Source organism: Hesperophylax consimilis, chromosome 20, assembly GCF_061612785.1.
Source record: "Hesperophylax consimilis isolate HC1 chromosome 20, BYU_Hcon_1.0, whole genome shotgun sequence".
Taxonomy (NCBI): Eukaryota; Metazoa; Arthropoda; class Insecta; order Trichoptera; family Limnephilidae; genus Hesperophylax; species Hesperophylax consimilis.
The window spans coordinates 15,429,577-15,449,373 of NC_142855.1; the positions used below are offsets into that span (position 1 = coordinate 15,429,577).

The 19,797-nt window shown below is 36.4% G+C and overlaps 2 protein-coding genes across 2 annotated transcripts; both read left to right on the forward strand.

Annotated features, from left to right (window-relative positions):
• The first annotated feature begins 1,232 nt into the window (after positions 1-1,232).
• On the forward strand, positions 1,233-5,892 carry LOC149414177 (uncharacterized). The gene is made up of 3 exons (XM_089644116.1): positions 1,233-1,645; positions 2,162-2,725; positions 5,857-5,892. Exons 1-3 carry the CDS (start codon positions 1,502-1,504, stop codon positions 5,890-5,892), a joined length of 744 nt encoding a protein of 247 aa, XP_089500242.1. The 5' UTR covers positions 1,233-1,501.
• Positions 5,893-11,590: 5,698 nt separating this feature from the next.
• Positions 11,591-19,719, forward strand: LOC149414178 (uncharacterized). Its single transcript, XM_089644117.1, has 6 exons — positions 11,591-11,597; positions 13,240-13,369; positions 13,836-13,964; positions 17,695-17,795; positions 18,473-18,612; positions 19,336-19,719. The coding sequence occupies exons 1-6, from the start codon at positions 11,591-11,593 to the stop codon at positions 19,609-19,611; spliced, it is 783 nt and encodes a 260-aa protein (XP_089500243.1). The 3' UTR covers positions 19,612-19,719.
• The last annotated feature ends 78 nt before the right edge of the window (positions 19,720-19,797 follow it).

The window sequence follows — 19,797 nt, forward strand, 5'->3', positions numbered from 1 at the left end:
TGCCTAGACAGTTAGGATTAACAAACAAAAAATACAGAAGAATACCTTATAAATGGGACTACATCAACAGAGATGTGATATGGCTTATATAAAAATGGCTTGACTCTAACTTATTAACTTTAAATATATATAAAGTAAATTCATAACCTTCAGCATAAACTCGAGAGGCCAAACTCCAAAAACATCTACCTTAAAATACATTCCTGTCACTCAGCGAGCACCCCATGCAATTGTACTCCAATCACACTAATGGAAAATATCAAATATCTTGGTATTTACTTCGACCGTTATTTTAAATGGGACAGACATATAGAGTCGGTTAAAGGAAAACTAAACTAATTGATTTACTTTTTCAAAAACGTGAGAAATATACTAAACATATTTGATATAAAGAATATATACCTCGCAATAGCACAATCCATAGTGGAATACGGCATTATTGCCCGGGGCTATTCCAGTAAACAATACATAGACACACCAGTAAACCTTAATAAAAGTAATACTTAAAGTACCAATACTAACACCCACTTCAACCATATTCAAAAAATTCCCAGTGTTGAAGATTCAAAAATTATATTCAAAACAAATTTTAACTTTCCTTTACAAGAACCTTAACACATTTAAAACTTCTCAAACTTCTCACAATACTAGAACAAGACATGCACACCAACTACTAATACCTAAAACCAACACATCCTTTGGACAAAAACACTACAGATTCCAGGCTATAAAACCATACAATTCACTTCCAACACAATATAAAACATCTAATCTCACAGAATACAATAAAACTCATATGGAACTGGCTACAATCCTTTTAATATTTAATTTTGTTATATTTCACATTTGATTTTGTTAAAACTATGTAAAACTCGATTTTATATTTTAATTTTTATTGTTTCTCTGTTTTTTCTTTATTGTAACTAATCTCCACTGTATTGTTTAGTATTATATAACTTTACAGTTGAAAAAAGTCCTCCACAACACAGGTGAACTCCTAGCGTGGAGGACAATATACTATACCTTTGTAATACTAATATCTTTGAAAATCTACATTGGATGATGCATTTTGAATGTTATTTCAACCGCCGCGTTAGGTTTGTAGTAATGCCCCTGTGTTATGGCGGGTGAAGTTTACAAATTGAAGATTTTCATAATACAGGGTGTATCGGCACTAACCCGACAAACTTTAACCAGCTATTCCTTAGCACATTTGGAGTAAAAAATGTTATGTACACTTTGCTGTCCGGTAACATTTTTTTTCTTTTAAAAACAAAAAATAAATAAAATTTCCACACTCCGCTACTGCCCACAGTATAGGGGTAAAATAATTGGCAACGCCGCGCTACTGTCATCTCTTTCACACATATTCTGTCTCAAGTCCCGTGTGGTTCCCGCCACCCCGTCTCGTATCAGTGGTCAGTGCTGTTTTGGGAGTTCGCATGTCATCAAGTTTCTAGTTTCGTTTTTGTTTTGTTATCTAAGTTTTTACTGTTGAAATATGCCCCTCAATTATCCACCTGCCGAGCAAGCAGATATTGTTTTTGTTTATGGATTTTGCAATGGAAATTCACGAGCAGCCGTAAGGGAGTATCGCATGAGGTTTCCTGGAAGACGCGTCCCACACCATGCTACCTTTGTCCAGGTTTGTACCCTATCAATTGTTTATTGAAACTATTTACATTCATTGATAATGCCAAAAAGCGCTTTTGAAATTTAAACTGGGAACATTAAAAACATAACAAGGGGCCACCAACTTTAAAAATGTAAATTGTACTTTAGGTGATTTGTGTTCAGTGGTCACTAAACGGCGTTTTAAAAAGTTAATTAATTTTAATCTCTAATAAATGCATCATTCACTGCAATTGAATTCACTCCCTTTCTCACCATGGGATTATTTAAATTACTTGAATTCAATTTCACCCCTGTGAATCCAAGATATCAACCGTACCTAGTTAAGAAAATTATAATTTAAAACACTTTGTTATACATTTTACTATAAAAAAATGAAATAAATGAAGAGAAAACGTAAGTTTTCTGATATGTGCCTAAAATAAGTGTTCTTTAAAAATAAAATGAGTGAAAAAGCCCGCGATTGTTTATTTGACATTATTACTGAGCTGAATAATAAAAGCAGTTGTTATTTGTTGTTTTGTTTCAGATGTATCAACAATTGCGTGACTGTGGCATCGGACGGATTGAAGGCGCCGGCGGAGGACACAACATCGTTCCTGTGGCAGTTGAGGAGAGAATCCTGAACTTAATTACCGAAGACCCCACGCTGTCCGTGCGTCGGGTCGCTCTGATGATAGGACACAGGGAACACATGGCGGTATGGAGAGTTCTGAAGAAGCACGGGCTCAAACCTTTTCACTATAGGCGCTGCCAAGGCCTCATGGAGAATGACCACTTTTCCAGAGTCGTGTACTGCAGAAGAATGCTGCATAATGTCATAAGAGATGCAGACTTCATGAAAAACATATTGTTTACCGACGAAGCACAGTTCACTAAAACAGGAGTGCTAAATGTGCACAACTTGCACCATTGGGCTGAACAAAACCCCAAGCTTGTTCGGGAGTCGTCGAGCCAGGACAGATTTTCCATCAACATGTGGGCAGGAATCCTGGGAAATCAAATACTCGGTCCAATCGAGTTGCCTCCCAGACTAAATGGACCGATGTATTTGGAGTTCTTACAAGTGCAACTGGGCGAGATTCTGGAAGATGTGAACCTCGAATTACTACGGAGAATGTGGTTCCAGCACGATGGAGCCCCACCACACTATTCGATTGCCGTGCGGAACTACTTGGATGTCGAGTTTCCTGGTCGTTGGATAGGCCGTGGAAGTCCGGCCATTGCTTGGCCACCAAGATCACCCGACCTGACCCCCCTGGATTACTACCTGTGGGGGGCTCTCAAGGAAAAAGTGTATGCTAAGCCAATAGCCTCAAGAGAGCAACTGCTCGAACGAGTGATGGAAGCCGCTGCAGAAATTAAAGCAAATCCTGCAAACTTAAATAATCAAAATATAACAAGACTACACGCTTGCATCGAAAATAATGGTAGTCACTTCGAACAAATGCTCCAATAAAAAAATTAACATAAACTACATGTCCGCATTTTCATTTATTATTTATTGGTAAAATTCTCACAATGTCATTCATTTACACATCAATATTACCTACATATCAATATTTAATAAAATCTGTAGAAGAGTATGCCCGTCGGCATTCAACAAGTTTTTCGACAAGTGTGTCGAAAAGCGTCTTCTCTCTTTCCTACACACTAAATATTAATGGTTAAAAATGAGACGACTGATGCTTGTAAGCGCGCCAATACGTAAAAACAACGAAACTCGAATAAGAATTGCCAGGTGGGTTTTTTAATCGCTTTAATCTGACTTTAAACAATAATTAAACACGTAAAAATTATTTAATATAATATTACAGTACAGTACTTTGAACCTTCGCAATAAATTTATTTGATTTTAAGTTTAGTTTGTAGAACTCCATTTCAATTTAGAGATTTTTTTTATTTTAACAGTCTTATTAAAAAATTTATAAAAACAGTGTGTTTATAAACAAGTTCTGCTAGTTGTAATTATTATTACGCGTGACAGCTGTTTCACCTTCTGACGGCATTATCAAACTTTGGTAAAGCCACTTACAGACGACGTAAGTGATAACTTTCTTTTTTTATTATTCTGGCTTTATTGATTTCCGAGTAAATTGTCGTAAATTATTATTTGCTAATCCCAATATTATTTGCTAATGCTAATAATTAAGTGAAATTTTAAACAATGCAATAATAGGATTATTGCATTGTTAATTTCACTTAATGTCGTTGGTATTTCCAACTGATGACTCAGGGGTTTATTTCCCTGAATAATTAAGTATTTTGGGGTCTAATTATTATGCATTTCATTACATCCGATAATTTAAACAATTTTTATGTTGAATTGGGGTAAGTTTTATGGCTAAGGGAAGGAGTGGAAGGTGAGGAAGTACCTGGATATTCAGATCTGGTCACCAAATACGGCTAGTCATTTCAAGCAACGTTTAAATTCTAAACCTGGATATTCAGATCTGGTCACCAAATACGGCTAGTCATTTCAAGCAACGTTTAAATTCTGAACCTGGATATTCAGATCTGGTCACCAAATACGGCTAGTCATTTCAAGTAACGTTTAAATTCTAAACCTGGATATTCAGATCTGGTCACCAAATACGGCTAGTCATTTCAAGCAACGTTTAAATTCTGAACCTGGATATTCAGATCTGGTCACCAAATACGGCTAGTCATTTCAAGCAACGTTTAAATTCTAAACCTGGATATTCAGATCTGGTCACCAAATACGGCTAGTCATTTCAAGCAACGTTTAAATTCTGAACCTGGATATTCAGATCTGGTCACCAAATACGGCTAGTCATTTCAAGCAACGTTTAAATTCTAAACCTGGATATTCAGATCTGGTCACCAAATACGGCTAGTCATTTCAAGCAACGTTTAAATTCTGAACCTGGATATTCAGATCTGGTCACCAAATACGGCTAGTCATTTCAAGCAACGTTTAAATTCTGAATTAATTAATCAATTACGAAAAAGCGTGGGGTTAAGAATATTTTTTTTAAATTATAGTTGTAATTTATTGTCGATTTTTTAAAAAAATTGCGATATTTTAAATAAAATTTAATAATTATTGTTTAAATAAATTAGCAATCTGGCAGCATTCATTTGCAGGTGGTCAATCCAATGCAGTCATGACGTTTGTGTGAGTGCTTTCCTTTGTCTCAGTGTGTTGCGCAGCAGTTTTATATGAACCGTTTTTTGATTCATCGGGATTGTTTTTAAAACTATACATTCTTTGTACCTTCAAATTAGTGGAAATAAACTTAAGTGTGTCAAGCTGCTCGTTATATTCCGGTAATTCTGGAAGGCTTTTAACATAAGCAATAATATTCATAAATCACATTCCGCGAAGTTGTAAATAACTAAATTTATTAAAAAATATACGTTGTAGGATAGCCTAGCAAGTAACATTTTGACAGAGCACTTACGGTGATTTAAAAAACAACGGCGCTGTTCAAATAATCCAATTATTATTATTGATAAGTACCTAAGTGAGGAAAATTGTTTTTAAAAGTGCTCAGAATTATTGGACTTCGATTATAAATTCAGGAAATCTACTAATTAGTTTCTTAGTTTCAAAATTAGACTATTTAATACGTGAAACGCGTAAGAGGTGAAACCAAAGCATTCCAGAGGTGAAACAATTTAGATACAAAAATAAAACTGATGTGTACAATACAAGAAGACAATCAGTGATTCGCATACGAAAAATGTGAATAATCATTATTGTTAAATAAAATATTTCTTTTCTGGTACTGGATTATGTAATACGGGCTTCGTTCGCAGCAACACGCGAGAGTTGCGATGTTGCTTTCAAATTTTGACAAAGGATAAAACAGTGGTGACATGTGGTGAAAATATGTTTAATTAATTTTTTATTAAAAAAAAACGTTACCGGACAGCAAAGTGCACATAACATTTTTTACTCCAAATGTGCTAAGGAATAGCTGGTTAAAGTTTGTCGGGTTAGTGCCGATACACCCTGTATACATAATAGTTTTAACATTAATATTTTATGTGACAAATAATAAGTTAATAATTAATTAAACTTTGATAAATATTATATTTAATATGAATGAAGTCAATTGAGGAATGTGAGAGATGTGTGGTTGGAGATTAGGGGATTAAAGTGTAGAATATTTGGGTGTTGTAATTTAAATGTATTGCTGATGTAGATTAAGGAGTTATTTGTGAATTGAAAGTATGAAGTTGAGTTGAGGTTTTTAGGAAATCAGGGAGAAGGTTGAAGGTTTTGGGAGCTAGGTGGGTGAATTGTCTTTGTGCTGATGTAGTATGAGGTTTGGGTACATTGTAGTGTATTTGGTTATATTTCTGGTGGTGTCATTATGTTGTAAGAGTTTTTTTTTATTGTATTTGTACAAGAAATGTGTTAGCATAAATTTTAGGAGTTGACGTATATTTAAGACATTATACTCAATAAGAAGTTGAATTGATTAATATCTTGTCGGTGGCTTGTTGATAACACATATTACCATTTTTGGCGCTTTTCGCAGAGGCTCAATAATAGTTTGAGCTCAGCCACCCCAAATGATGACACCATATGCCATTAAGGATAGGCAGAGAACATAGTATGTATACTGATTTAAGTGTTGTAGGAGTAAGGATATTTCTACGGGTTGGAAACACATAAGATAACTTGCGAATGCGGGGAGTTGGCTATGTGCTGATCCCAACCTAGATGTTGATCAATCAAGACCCCCAGATATTTTATGTTGGTGACTTGTGGCAAGTTTGGACAATTACAGGAAGAATCAGGTCTTGGACAGGAGTGAATTATTATTATTTTATTTTTAGTAGGTTGGGTAGCAGAGGACAGACTAAAGGTTATAAATTTAGTTTTTCCAGCATTGATAATAAGGAGATTGTCATCTAACCAATTCTTTACAAGGCCTATGTCATTTTAATCTATCTCGAATGCAGAGATGTGCTTTATTTCAAATAAATCCATTTCAAATGGAAATGCAAAATGCAAAATGGGTATTTTCCATTTTGCATTTTAAATGCTTCTCTAAAAACCATTTTGCATTTTGCATTTTAAATGCTTTTCTCAATGCATTTTCCATTTTAAATGCTTTTTTGCAACATTCTTCCTACTATCTCCACTCATCTTTTTTTCATAAGCCCCAAATATCAGTCGGTCCTCAACCTCGCTATGAGAGATAATTTCCATTTGTCAAGTTGCTCCCTGGTAGGAGCCCTGGCAATTGAGTGATACCATTACAAAAAATACTGATTTAAATATTGAACATGGGGCCATGACGCTGTAATATTAAATGTTAGATAGCAGTTTCTATGTTTTTACGTTGGCAACATTAGTCCCGCGCAATTTTTTTGTGGTTTCATAATCCGTAGTCGTGGTGTTTTTGGATTTACCATCATATAATATGTTTGTTCTACATTGATGTCCATTATTAAATTACAAAATTGTTTAAAAATTCTATAATTATTTTGATTGTTTGACCTGAGAAACCATTTTGCATTTTCAATGCATTTTGAAAATAGGTATTTTGCATTTTGCATTTGAAATGCTTTTCTAAAAACCATTTTGCATTTTGCATTTTCAAATGGAAAAGTTTTGACCCATTTCCATTCTGCATTTCAAATGGTTTTGGGTACCCATTTTGCATATCTCTGCTCGAATGTTTTTTTCCATGTTTTATGTCAAGCTAGTAGCACAGTGTCGTCTGCAAAAGATATTAGTTTTCAGGTTATGGGTAGGTTACAGAGATTGATAATATATATGAGGAACAGAATAGGGCCTAGGACACTTCCTTGTGGGACTCCAAATTGAATTGGTAGAGGGTTACTCAAATTTTCGTGTGGGTCTATGTGGGATATGGGGATCGGTAAGATCGTGTAATTATGGTGTAAAGCAGTCATAAGAAACAGAAAACACCAAGCTTTATATTCAAATACAGAAGTTAACCACAGAATAATTTCAATGTACAATTCTATGAAACCAAAGGTTCCGACCGAAATTTGAGATAAATTTACGAAATTTTTTTATAAATTATTTTTTATATGAATGACCAAAAACTGAAGTGGCAGTAACGTTACAAGTGTTGTTATCAGAATATTTAGTTATATACAACGAAATGTAAGGCGAGCCATTTTTAAAACTTTTTTATGTTTGGACTCTGGAAAATTTAAAAAATCATGAGTTTATTTCAAATTAAAAATTAAAAAATTAAACTCTATTTCATCACCTTTCAAAAACAGTTTTCAATTTTCGGATACGTTCATAAATACTCTATTTATTTGGATTTTATTGACAAGCAGAATACAGCTTTTTTAAGAAATATAACGGTAAGTATGTCAGAGGCCTGGAGGGTTATTATGTTGTTGTTTTATTGTGGTAACCGAGCAACTAATTCTTTAATGGTTAAATCTAATGGCCACTTATGAAATCATTCATGTTTGAAAAAATATGAAATAAAATAATGTAGGTAACCATGGGAATATTTTGTGAAATCAATAGTTGAAATTTCATGTTTTACTATCGATATTAGCTGTCAAAAAGATAACTGGCTTATCAATTATTAGATAAATCTTTTATTTTTAAATCTGCTAACAAAATTCATAAATTATGGCGACCAGAATGTTACACATTTTTGAAGGTAGAAGAGGGAAGTTTAAAAAAGTGAGAGAACACGATTACATTTACGGTCAGTTATATTTTTAAATACATCTAATTTTTGATCAAATCTTATTATTTAAAATCCTTAATAATGGTCTGGACTCACAACTTACCAATTTAATAAATCTTCATATTCCGTCTAGATCAACCCGACAATCTGATTTATTTTATCTACCCTCGTGTAGAACAAACGTTCGAAAAAATTTCGCAATTCCTCGTATATGTGCACAATATAATACAAAATTTTACAGCATTGACATTTTTGGTAATAACCTAAAGAAATATCGATATGAAGTAATGCGTACGATCGATTATTAATATGAGAGTATGGAATGTATCGGGAGCATCTCCTATCCTCTTCCTATTTTCCTCTTCCTCTCCCCTTCCTTTAACACCAAATTAATTTGAAGATATTAAAACATCATTTCCAATGAACTTTAGCATAAGAAACTTCTGTGGCTTGACTTCAGTTAACTTGTATATTTATATCTATCATTGTATATTATTTAAAAGCTGTTTGTTTCTTACAAAATAAAGATAAATAAATAAATTCAATTAATGCAAATCTTAGACGAGGAAATTAACCCACTTCCCGACATTCGATCGAGCTGAAAATCGGCAGATAGACTCGTTATCGATGACAATGCGTTCTATCAACTTTATTACACACGCGTTAATGTACGCATTTCTCTGAAATCATTTGACATCACAGCAGTACTAATATACGAAATAAATGTGGAACTATCCGATCGGCATTTGGCGAGGTTGTTAGCGCAGTTGACTAGAGTCCCTGAGAAGGACATTTTTTTTGCTCATCAGATCTTAAATCACCATTCAGAATCGAAGCATCATTTCAAATGGCTTTAACCGTGTTTAGTGACAAGATCTGAATGATTACATGCTTCCCGATCTTTATCTTCACATCTCCTTCCCCTCCACATTTGCTTCAACCTCACAACATACCCAAAATTATGGATGCCTTAGTCCCACAGGCTCCAGCAGCGAGGAGTATTGGACGTTTCTCGCATAAAAAAAGTATATATCACATGATCCCACTGTCATTCCACCCATACGTCTCGCCAAAGCCAACCTGAAAATCTGCAGCGAAATCAAATATTTGGGGCATGTCATCACCAAGTCATTTACCTAAATGATAAAAATGACATAGAACGCCAAAGAAGAGTACAGAGTGTGCGAGCTAACATGCTTGCCAGAAGATTCAACAAATGCAGTCCTTCGGTGAAGAAGCAACCAAACAAACTGTATGAGCTTCTAAACTAGCAAGCTATGGACGACATACACACAAGGCGTCATGAACACACTCCGAGTACAGTACAACCACGCATACAGAGCTCTATTTGGCCTCCCCTGGCGATGCAGCGCCTCACGGATGTTCACCGAAGGAAGGGTGCATGGGTTCGCTGCTTTGATGCGCCACAGAATAGCCGGGACGAGTCAGCGCTACCCGAGATCAGACAACACTCTTGTCCAGGCCGTTGCCCAATGGCAGGAAGCGCCTCTACACCAGAGATGGAGAATTTCACTCAAGCCACCATAAAGTCCTAATGTGTTTATCAATTTATTCATTTTTTATTTATTTATTTCAATATTGATTTTTTATGTATTAACTTAAATGTAAACTTTTATGGCAGGCAGAGCATTGTACACATCACTCTGTCAAAACTCTCGAACAAAACACTGAACAAAAAAACACTAGAAGTGTGATCAATACAGATTTGTCGCCGATTTACACAAAACCTTTTGACTCTTAGACGCCTCAGACAGGATAACGAAAATGATTCCACGCTAATGAAAAAAATTCAATTTCTAAGTAAGATACATTTTATCTTTCTTCCGGCACATCAGACACATTCACAAAACATTTATACCGGTATATTTATTCAGAGGTTCCCAACCTGTGGAAATAATAAAATTATTTTTTTGTATTTCTTTTTTCTTTCAGATCCCATCTTCATGGTTTCTGGTGAAAAGGACTTTCAAAGGCAAGCACAACAATCTGCAATGGCCACTGCTCAATATGTGAGTTTTTTTTAATAATTATAAAAAGTGTTTTTTTATCTTCATTTTGATATCCTCACTGGGATCTCCTGTGCTGAGGATTTCATTTACATATGATTAAAATTTAGTAGTATGGATAATATAAAGTAATTATAAATATAGTCTCATACATACTCTTTTATTATTGACTCTTGAGATGGCCCGACTCAAGTATATAATTTACTTGGTCGTGCCATGTCTTCCTCGGGCGTCCCCGACTTCTGTTACCATTCACATTTGCATCATATATTCTCCTTACACTCCTTTCTTTGCTCATTCGCTCTACATGCCCTAACTAACTAAGCGTCCTTGTCTTAATCTTACTCATTACGCTTACATCAGCCTTGCACTCTTTGCGGATGTTTGTTTTACCACACACACGCCTCAGGGATCTCATTTCTACAGCATTCAGTCTACTTTCATCCTTTCTCTGCTATAAATATATTAAATAGTGTTTTTCTGAATTAATCTCCATCTCTAAATATGTAGTATAAAATAAAGTCGATATCGTTGTTATTTCTTGTGTTTTGTATTTATGAATTCATTAAACCCAAAGATATTAGAAGAACGAGATATGTTATGTTGGCCGCCGGACCGTAGGCGGAGTACTACCTAATTAGGGTACTTTGAATACTATTGGGACGTGTATGAACAGAATTCTGTTCTATGTATTAGTGCGGATACCTTAGCGTAAGCGAAGGTGTGCAGTAGTATTGGTGAACAAAACCGGCGACACTGGGCAAAACAATTCCACACAGTATGAACTGCTCATAGCACATCTCGTTCTTCTAATATCTTTGATTAAACCCCTGGTTAAAGAAGATATATTTGATTTCAGACGATACACCCAGTTTTCAAGACAATGTTTAGCGAAGTCAAAAAATACAACAGTGTTCAAATATGTAAGTATGTTTTTTTTTCTGTGTCTTGTCTTTTTAGTATGAAAAAACAAAGATTTCTAGAGTTAACACAAGTGGATGCAATATGATAAAATAAAGATTTCTAGAGTGAACACACGTGAATGCAATATGATTAAAGTTAAAAAAAATATTGTTTTCTCAACTTTGACACGGTATAATTATTATTTTTTTTTTGTATATAAGTACATTTTGGTTTATTTGTTACAATATATGATCAAATATTTCAAGACCCCTCTTCCATAGAAGCATTAGCTTGTGGCTGGACATTGTTTTATTACAGTAAGTAAGTAATTAAAAATAAAATGATTTTAAACTTATTTGAAGAATGGAATGTTACTTAATGAAACTAATTGAGATGAGTTTTTTAAAAAATTCCGATTTAGTTGTCCGGGTTAAATCTTCCCCAAAGGAAAAACTTAACCCTTCCACTCACTTTTCCACAAATGATCATCTAGTCAATCAACACTATGTAAGTGCATTATATAAGCAAAATAAATACAAAACAATAGAAGAACAACACGTCAAATCACCAGAGATCAAATGGGAAAATAATTCACCGACTCCAGATATTTTCATATCAGAGGGTTCGGCTCAGTAGAACTTCTAACAGGGCCTATAAATCCTACTGATCCCTCAACATAAATATTTAAAAAGTCTTTCGTTATCCTACATGTATTCAAAATGACCGACTTTTGCATCTTTATATATAATTTTTTTGAAAGATCTAATACGCCTAAATTTTTAATTAGAGAGCTAGGTATAATGCCAGTAGCCGAAATAACGAATGGTAATATTTTTATGGTCTGAGAATGCCAAATTCTTTTTATTTCATTTCCTAAATCTGTGTATTTTCTTATTTTTTCGCTAACAGATTTTTTAATATTAAGATTAATATTAACATTAATATTCTTAAGATTAATTCGATTGGAAACATTTTTATTTTTTGTAAGTTTGTCTTTAAAATATTTTTTCACAGTGTTTATTATTTGGATGTTATCATTAATGTTTCTAATTTCTTCAGGTAGTCGATTGAAAAAAATTCTTGCCCGGTAAGTGTAATAATTTTGTGCAAAGGAAGTGTTTAATATTGGGCATGGAAAAATATATTTAAGTCGAGTACGGTTTTCAGTTAGAAATTGATACTTGTCTTTTTCTTTTATGATTTGAATTAATGCATTTTTAGTATAAAGATCATTAAATGAAGGCACTTGAAATTCTTCGAATAATCGATCCGTTGGGTAATCGGAAGGTTTTCTTAATATTATTTTAATTATTAACCTTTGTACCACTTCTATTGAATATTCTATTACAATTTATAAAATAATATATGTGAATAAGTTAAAATTATTTACGTGCCAATATATATTTAGGGGTATCATGGAAAAATTATTTTCCTATATTTATCTTGAATAATCAGCATAATAAATCACCTACCTTCACTTTCTCATCAATTATTCTTTCACTTACCATTCACCTACTCTTGACATAACCTTTGCTTATCCTTTACTACCCCTTCACTTCTCCTTCATGCATCCTATAATTAACTTTCACTTACTCTTTGCTTCCCCTTCACTTATTCTTTGCCTACCCTTCACTCTAAGCCTACCCTTAATCTTAACCTGTGATGAATCAACCCTTCAGTTACCCTTCACTACACATTTATTTACAGTAACATTTCTTTCACCTATTCTTAGCTTCCCTATCATTTTTTTTTGCCTACTATTTACTTACTCTTGACTAACCTTTCACTTACCCTTTATATACTGTCCACTTACTATTTGCTTCCCCTTTGCTTATTCTTTGCTTACCTTTCAATTCCTCTTGACTAACCCTGCGCTCACTACCCGTTCACTTACTCTTCACTTCCCCATCAATTACAATTCAAATATCCTTACATTCCCTTCACTTAACCTTTACTCCATTTACCCTGAAGTGTCAGTACACAGTAACAGTGCAGTGTTTCCCCGTGCGCAGTGTGTCACCCCAACGCACGATTGCCACCCCACTTGGAGCGCAGTTACCGGGGCACGGGGGCGGCGCGCAGGACCCTTCAAGAGGTCACCCACTCTATCGAGGGCCCTGAGAGAACACTCTACTACGCTGCGTAAGTAACTCCCACAGTAACTTATACATATAATAAATGCCAACAGAAACGGTAGCCTATGTACACATTGAACGTGCTCCTTAAAAAATACTTCTTATCTTCTTCCCCTTGTTCTACTTGTGTCGGGGACCTATCGCCTCGACAAGGCAGCTCCAAGGAAGGTTCATATATATAATACAGGCATATTATATTTATAAAAAGTAGAAAAAAGTCAATGTTTTTTAATCAAGTAGTAAAAAAAATATTTTCAGGCTCTTATATTGCTAACGCTGGCTAAATCTTATGAGATACATCAAAATAATGTACTACGGAATTGTGTATCTTAAAAAGGCCTACAGAAAAGTCTGCAATGGTATATGTCTATCTCTTAAGGAAAACCTTCAGCAACGCTGGGTACATGTCTGCTAGTTTTAAATTATTTGTTTGAATACCTATTGATATTATAAAATATATTTATTTGTTTTAGCCCCAAGGTGCAGTCCACAATGTCAGTCAGAGTGGAGGCAATGCCTAGTCATGAGGCAACTGCCTTTGAGCCACGTGAAGAGGAAATGATGGAGAAAACACAGAGCGTCGGAGTGCAAACTCTATTCAGGTGTGTATACGATTTTACCACTGAAGAAATAGAAGTCCTCTATCATTGTACAAGCAACATTTTCATTCTAAACTGATTGGAGTAGGAGGAAATCAAATATTGTCAGGTTGTTTGTAACCCAAATTTAGTTTTTTATTTTTATTTTTTTATATTATCTCCACACAGGAGGCCCTGAAGAAAATAATTTCCCTCAGGGCGTATGTCATCTTTGGGGATGCTGTGTGGAGAGGAAGGAGTGAACATGGGTCTTGAAGAGTCCCATGTTGTAGGAGGGAGGAAACACAGAGGCCGGCAGTTCGTTCCACAGCCGAGCTGTTGAACTTAAGAACGAATCGTAGAAGCGACCCGTTCTCATGTGACAAATGTCAACTGTGTACAAATGTTGGGCGCGCGTTTGGCGTGTATCCCGACTACGCACCGGTGCCGAAGGGACCAATGACGCTAGTTCCTCAGAGCATCTTCCACTGTAATACCGATAGAACAAGGACAGCATACCTACCTGACGCCTGTGCTCTAAAGATTGCAGTCCGTTTGTTAAGATTGGGGAATCTATCAAACGGACCGCCCGTTTCTGCACAGAGTCAAGGGTTTTTTTCAGGTATTTAGGGGCTCCGGACCAGAGATGGCTGCCAAAAATACCCTTCACACAGCATCCCCAAAGATGACATAAGCCTTGAGGCATTTTTTTTTCGTTAGGGCTTCCTGTCTGGAGCTATTTTCTAATGAATATGTTAAAAGGCTTATAAATAACCTGAAAATATGTGATTTCCTCCAAGTAGGTACCATTAATGTAGTAGGAAAATGTTACTGCTTGTGCAATAATGGAGGACTTAATATTAGAAATTGAACTTATGCCATCTAGGATGTAACTCGACGCATTTGTCCACTGGGCTACAAACCTGATCATAAGACCTCATTTGGTCATTAGATATTTGACCTCCGAGGTTGTGCAGCCGTTCCAGCAAACCCGTTGACTAAATAAAATAAATTTAGTCAACTGTTTTTGCGTTGGCGATCTGCAGTCGTGGTCGGAAGCGATGACAAATTTCCGACATTTTCGATGAATCCTTCAATGGGTTCATGCTAGGAGCCTCTCTCATGGCCTTTGTCACTCCTTGCAGTGATTGACAGTTTCAATATCGTATTGGTGAAAGACCATCATTAAGACTCGAAACGGTGCTTGGAATGGCGTTAGCCGTGTTTGGTGACCAGATCCGAATAGCCAGGTACTGCCCCACCTTCCTATTCACAATATCCTTCCTCTCCCCACTTCCTTCAGCCTCACAGCATACCCCAATTGGGAATGCCATAGTCTCACTGGTTCCAGATGGTTTCAATGGAATTTTCGCTTCTGAAATAGAATCACGAGATTCAAACATGATGTACGCAAGCAATGCAGCATGAAACCACATAGTGGAAGCATGAAACTAACTTCCACAACATGTCATCCATTCTACTAACATAGAGTAGTGGAAGCATGGAACTAACTTCCACAACATGTCATCCATTCTACTAACATAGAGTAGTGGAAGCTTGGAACTAACTTCCACAACATGTCATCCATTCTACTAACATAGAGTAGTGGAAGCATGGAACTAACTTCCACAACATGTCATCCATTCTACTAAAATAGAGTAATGGAAGCATGAAACTAACTTCCACAACATGTCATCCATTCTACTAACATAGAGTAGTGGAAGCATGGAACTAACTTCCACAACATGTCATCCATTCTACTAACATAGAGTAGTGGAAGCATGGAACTAACTTCCACAACATGTCATCCATTCTACTAACATAGAGTAGTGGAAGCATGGAACTAACTTCCACAACATGTCATCCATTCTACTAACATAGAGTAGTGGAAGCATGGAACTAACTTCCACAACATGTCATCCATTCTACTAACATAGAGTAGTGGAAGCATGGAACTAACTTCCACAACATGTCATCCATTCTACTAACATAGAGTAGTGGAAGCATGGAACTAACTTCCACAACATGTCATCCATTCTACTAACATAGAGTAGTGGAAGCATGGAACTAACTTCCACAACATGTCATCCATTCTACTAACATAGAGTAGTGGAAGCATGGAACTAACTTCCACAACATGTCATCCATTCTACTAAAATAGAGTAGTGGAAGCATGGAACTAACTTCCACAACATGTCATCCATTCTACTAACATAGAGTAGTGGAAGCATGGAACTAACTTCCACAACATGTCATCCATTCTACTAAAATAGAGTAATGGAAGCATGGAACTAACTTCCACAACATGTCATCCATTCTACTAACATAGAGTAGTGGAAGCATGGAACTAACTTCCACAACATGTCATCCATACTACTAACATAGAGTAGTGGAAGCTTGGAACTAACTTCCACAACATGTCATCCATTCTACTAACATAGAGTAGTGGAAGCATGGAACTAACTTCCACAACATGTCATCCATTCTACTAACATAGAGTAGTGGAAGCTTGGAACTAACTTCCACAACATGTCATCCATTCTACTAACATAGAGTAGTGGAAGCATGGAACTAACTTCCACAACATGTCATCCATTCTACTAAAATAGAGTAATGGAAGCATGGAACTAACTTCCACAACATGTCATCCATTCTACTAAAATAGAGTAATGGAAGCATGGAACTAACTTCCACAACATGTCATCCATTCTACTAACATAGAGTAGTGGAAGCATGGAACTAACTTCCACAACATGTCATCCATTCTACTAAAATAGAGTAATGGAAGCATGGAACTAACTTCCACAACATGTCATCCATTCTACTAACATAGAGTAGTGGAAGCATGGAACTAACTTCCACAACATGTCATCCATTCTACTAACATAGAGTAGTGGAAGCATGGAACTAACTTCCACAACATGTCATCCATTCTACTAACATAGAGTAGTGGAAGCATGGAACTAACTTCCACAACATGTCATCCATTCTACTAACATAGAGTAGTGGAAGCATGGAACTAACTTCCACAACATGTCATCCATTCTACTAACATAGAGTAGTGGAAGCATGGAACTAACTTCCACAACATGTCATCCATTCTACTAACATAGAGTAGTGGAAGCATGGAACTAACTTCCACAACATGTCATCCATTCTACTAAAATAGAGTAATGGAAGCATGGAACTAACTTCCACAACATGTCATCCATTCTACTAAAATAGAGTAATGGAAGCATGGAACTAACTTCCACAACATGTCATCCATTCTACTAACATAGAGTAGTGGAAGCATGGAACTAACTTCCACAACATGTCATCCATTCTACTAACATAGAGTAGTGGAAGCATGGAACTAACTTCCACAACATGTCATCCATTCTACTAACATAGAGTAGTGGAAGCATGGAACTAACTTCCACAACATGTCATCCATTCTACTAACATAGAGTAGTGGAAGCATGGAACTAACTTCCACAACATGTCATCCATTCTACTAACATAGAGTAGTGGAAGCATGGAACTAACTTCCACAACATGTCATCCATTCTACTAACATAGAGTAGTGGAAGCATGGAACTAACTTCCACAACATGTCATCCATTTTACTAACACAAACCTATTTAAAACTCAATTAGATTCTTATTTGGAGAGAAGAAAGGATTAACTCATCAGATCTGAAATCAGATGAGTGCATCAGCAGAATGCTAATAATAATGCAAAAAATAATAATAATGTATTTGCTATTTCGAAGGGAATCGTCCGCACAAACAGACCCGTACCAACCGGACGGCCGCATTCACAGGAAGTGTCAGGAGATACCAGAAATTGTGCTGCTGCAGGACATCAAGTTTGGTGAGTCTTCATCATTAACTCATAGTCAGACAAGAAAGTATCGAAAAAAAAATAGAGGGCGCTGCGGTCGTTTAAATGGTTTCAACTGACAACACGTTTTATTAGTAAGGTAATTAAGATTGTGTGTGACGTCATCATTCAAGTATTTTCCGTCTTTTTCGTTTTAAAAACAAGACGCTAGAAAAGAAAGAACGAATGTCGATGACATCCGTACGAACTCTTGCTGGGATTAGTTTTCAAATAAGGCATTATATAATTTGTTCAAAGATTCGTCACTATCTCAATGATCATTAAGCCTTAGACACATTACGCTATATGCATCAACGCTGATTAGGGAGTGGCCTATGCAGATATATGTTGAGGTGTCACACTACGCTATAATCTGCTTCAGGAGAGGGGGTCAGATCAATTGAGGAACTGCCGCGGAATATCATTTCTTTGTATGGGATCTGTCACTTTGGCAGATGATACACTAATAACACAACTATCATCAACTATCAGGTGTGACAGGTCTGTATTGAATAAACCGATTTCACATTTGAAAAAAGAATATTTACTGAACCACTAAAATGTCCACCATCTTGAACCGGAAACGGAACGTTCAATCAAATTGACGCAATACAACACAATCATGTTAAAACTGAACAGTAAACAATGTTATTATGTATGTTGCTTAGGGCCCCCGGAGGTGGCGGTGCACTGGGGAGCAGTGCGCGCCGTGCAGAGGCAGCGCGTGCGCCGTGCGTGGCTACAGCGAGTTATGGACGCACGCGCGCTGGGAGCGCTAGAGGAGTACGACCGCAATTTCAGGGAGAAGGTGAGAGCCCCTATCCCTATGGGGGATAGTGTACCAATGTGATGTGAGCAAGAGAGATGGATGACAGAATGGGATATTGAAAATCTAACCTTACTTAAACTAACCCTATCTTACCTAAACCAACCTAGTTTGTTATCGTGTTTTGTTCTATCATGGAACCATTGTATGTTGGTTAGGTTAGGTGATGTGTAAGAGAGATGGGATATTGAAAGTGGCAACTATTTCAAATATAGCTTTACCTAAACTAACCCTATCTTACCTAATCTAATCTTACGAAACCTAACCTAAAGTTTTATTAAAGAACCATTGTATGTAGCCCAAGTAAGGTAAGGTTAGGTTAGGTTTGGTGATGTGTGCAATAGAGATGGTTGATAGGATGGTAAATGAAAAGTGGCTATTTAGAAACAAAACCTAGTATGTTGTTTGTTTATTATTTTTCTTCAGTCTTCTATTTTGTCACTAATCTGTTTAGTCGAGTAACTTTTGGATGTAGATTATGTTAGGTTAGGTACAGGCTCTAAGCCCAACGACGCTAGTAAAAGCCTCAAAGCGCTGTATTAGGTGTTAGTTATTATCAGCGCCTTGGCGAATTGGCGCCTGGAGTTGATTGATCCAATTGCCTGCAAACCAGAACAGGGCCGGCCCTTGTTAGGTATGTTATGTTCAATCTTCTGTTTTTGCAGTAGTTCTTTTTAGTAAAGGAACAGTTGTATTGTGTTCCAGGAGTTGGAGTCCATCCTTCTGCTGCAGGAGCAGAGGTTGGGCCCGAGGGTGGTGGCCGTGGCAGACAGGGGGCTCGGGGGACGTCGCTGGCAGCAGGGGTCACGAAGCCTGCACAGGAAGGTGCAGGACATCAAGAGAGCTAAGGAAAGGGGTTGGTTTGAAATCATTTCTTTATCCCTTTACATTACTACCTCAATCAGCCTTATCAAATTCTTTCCAACTATAAACTCTGTATCTTGCAAAAGAGAGATTATAGATCTAATCATAGACATATGAATATTAGTAGACCTGCCCTAAGTGATTAAAAGCGTATTATCCCCACTCCCCATACCGGTTCCATTGAGCCGGCTGGGCTCGCGTACGGCCTCAAGTGATATTTGAAAACGTGACGTCATCATTCTTGTGCGAACTATGGTCGAGGCATCATCGGTTCATTTTACGAAATAAGACGGCAAAATGTTG

What these genes read in the sequence shown, in the direction of transcription:
- LOC149414177 (XM_089644116.1), top strand. Translation starts at nt 1,502, where the DNA reads ATGCCCCTCAATTATCCACCTGCCGAGCAAGCAGATATTGTTTTTGTT. An exon ending in ACCATGCTACCTTTGTCCAG is followed by an intron (nt 1,646 to 2,161) that starts GTTTGTACCCTA and finishes GTTTTGTTTCAG; the next exon opens with ATGTATCAACAATTGCGTGA. An exon ending in TGGGCGAGATTCTGGAAGAT is followed by an intron (nt 2,726 to 5,856) that starts GTGAACCTCGAA and finishes TGAGGTTTTTAG; the next exon opens with GAAATCAGGGAGAAGGTTGA.
- LOC149414178 (XM_089644117.1), top strand. An exon ending in GGAGTGCAAACTCTATTCAG is followed by an intron (nt 13,965 to 17,694) that starts GTGTGTATACGA and finishes GCTATTTCGAAG; the next exon opens with GGAATCGTCCGCACAAACAG. An exon ending in GCTGCAGGACATCAAGTTTG is followed by an intron (nt 17,796 to 18,472) that starts GTGAGTCTTCAT and finishes TATGTTGCTTAG; the next exon opens with GGCCCCCGGAGGTGGCGGTG.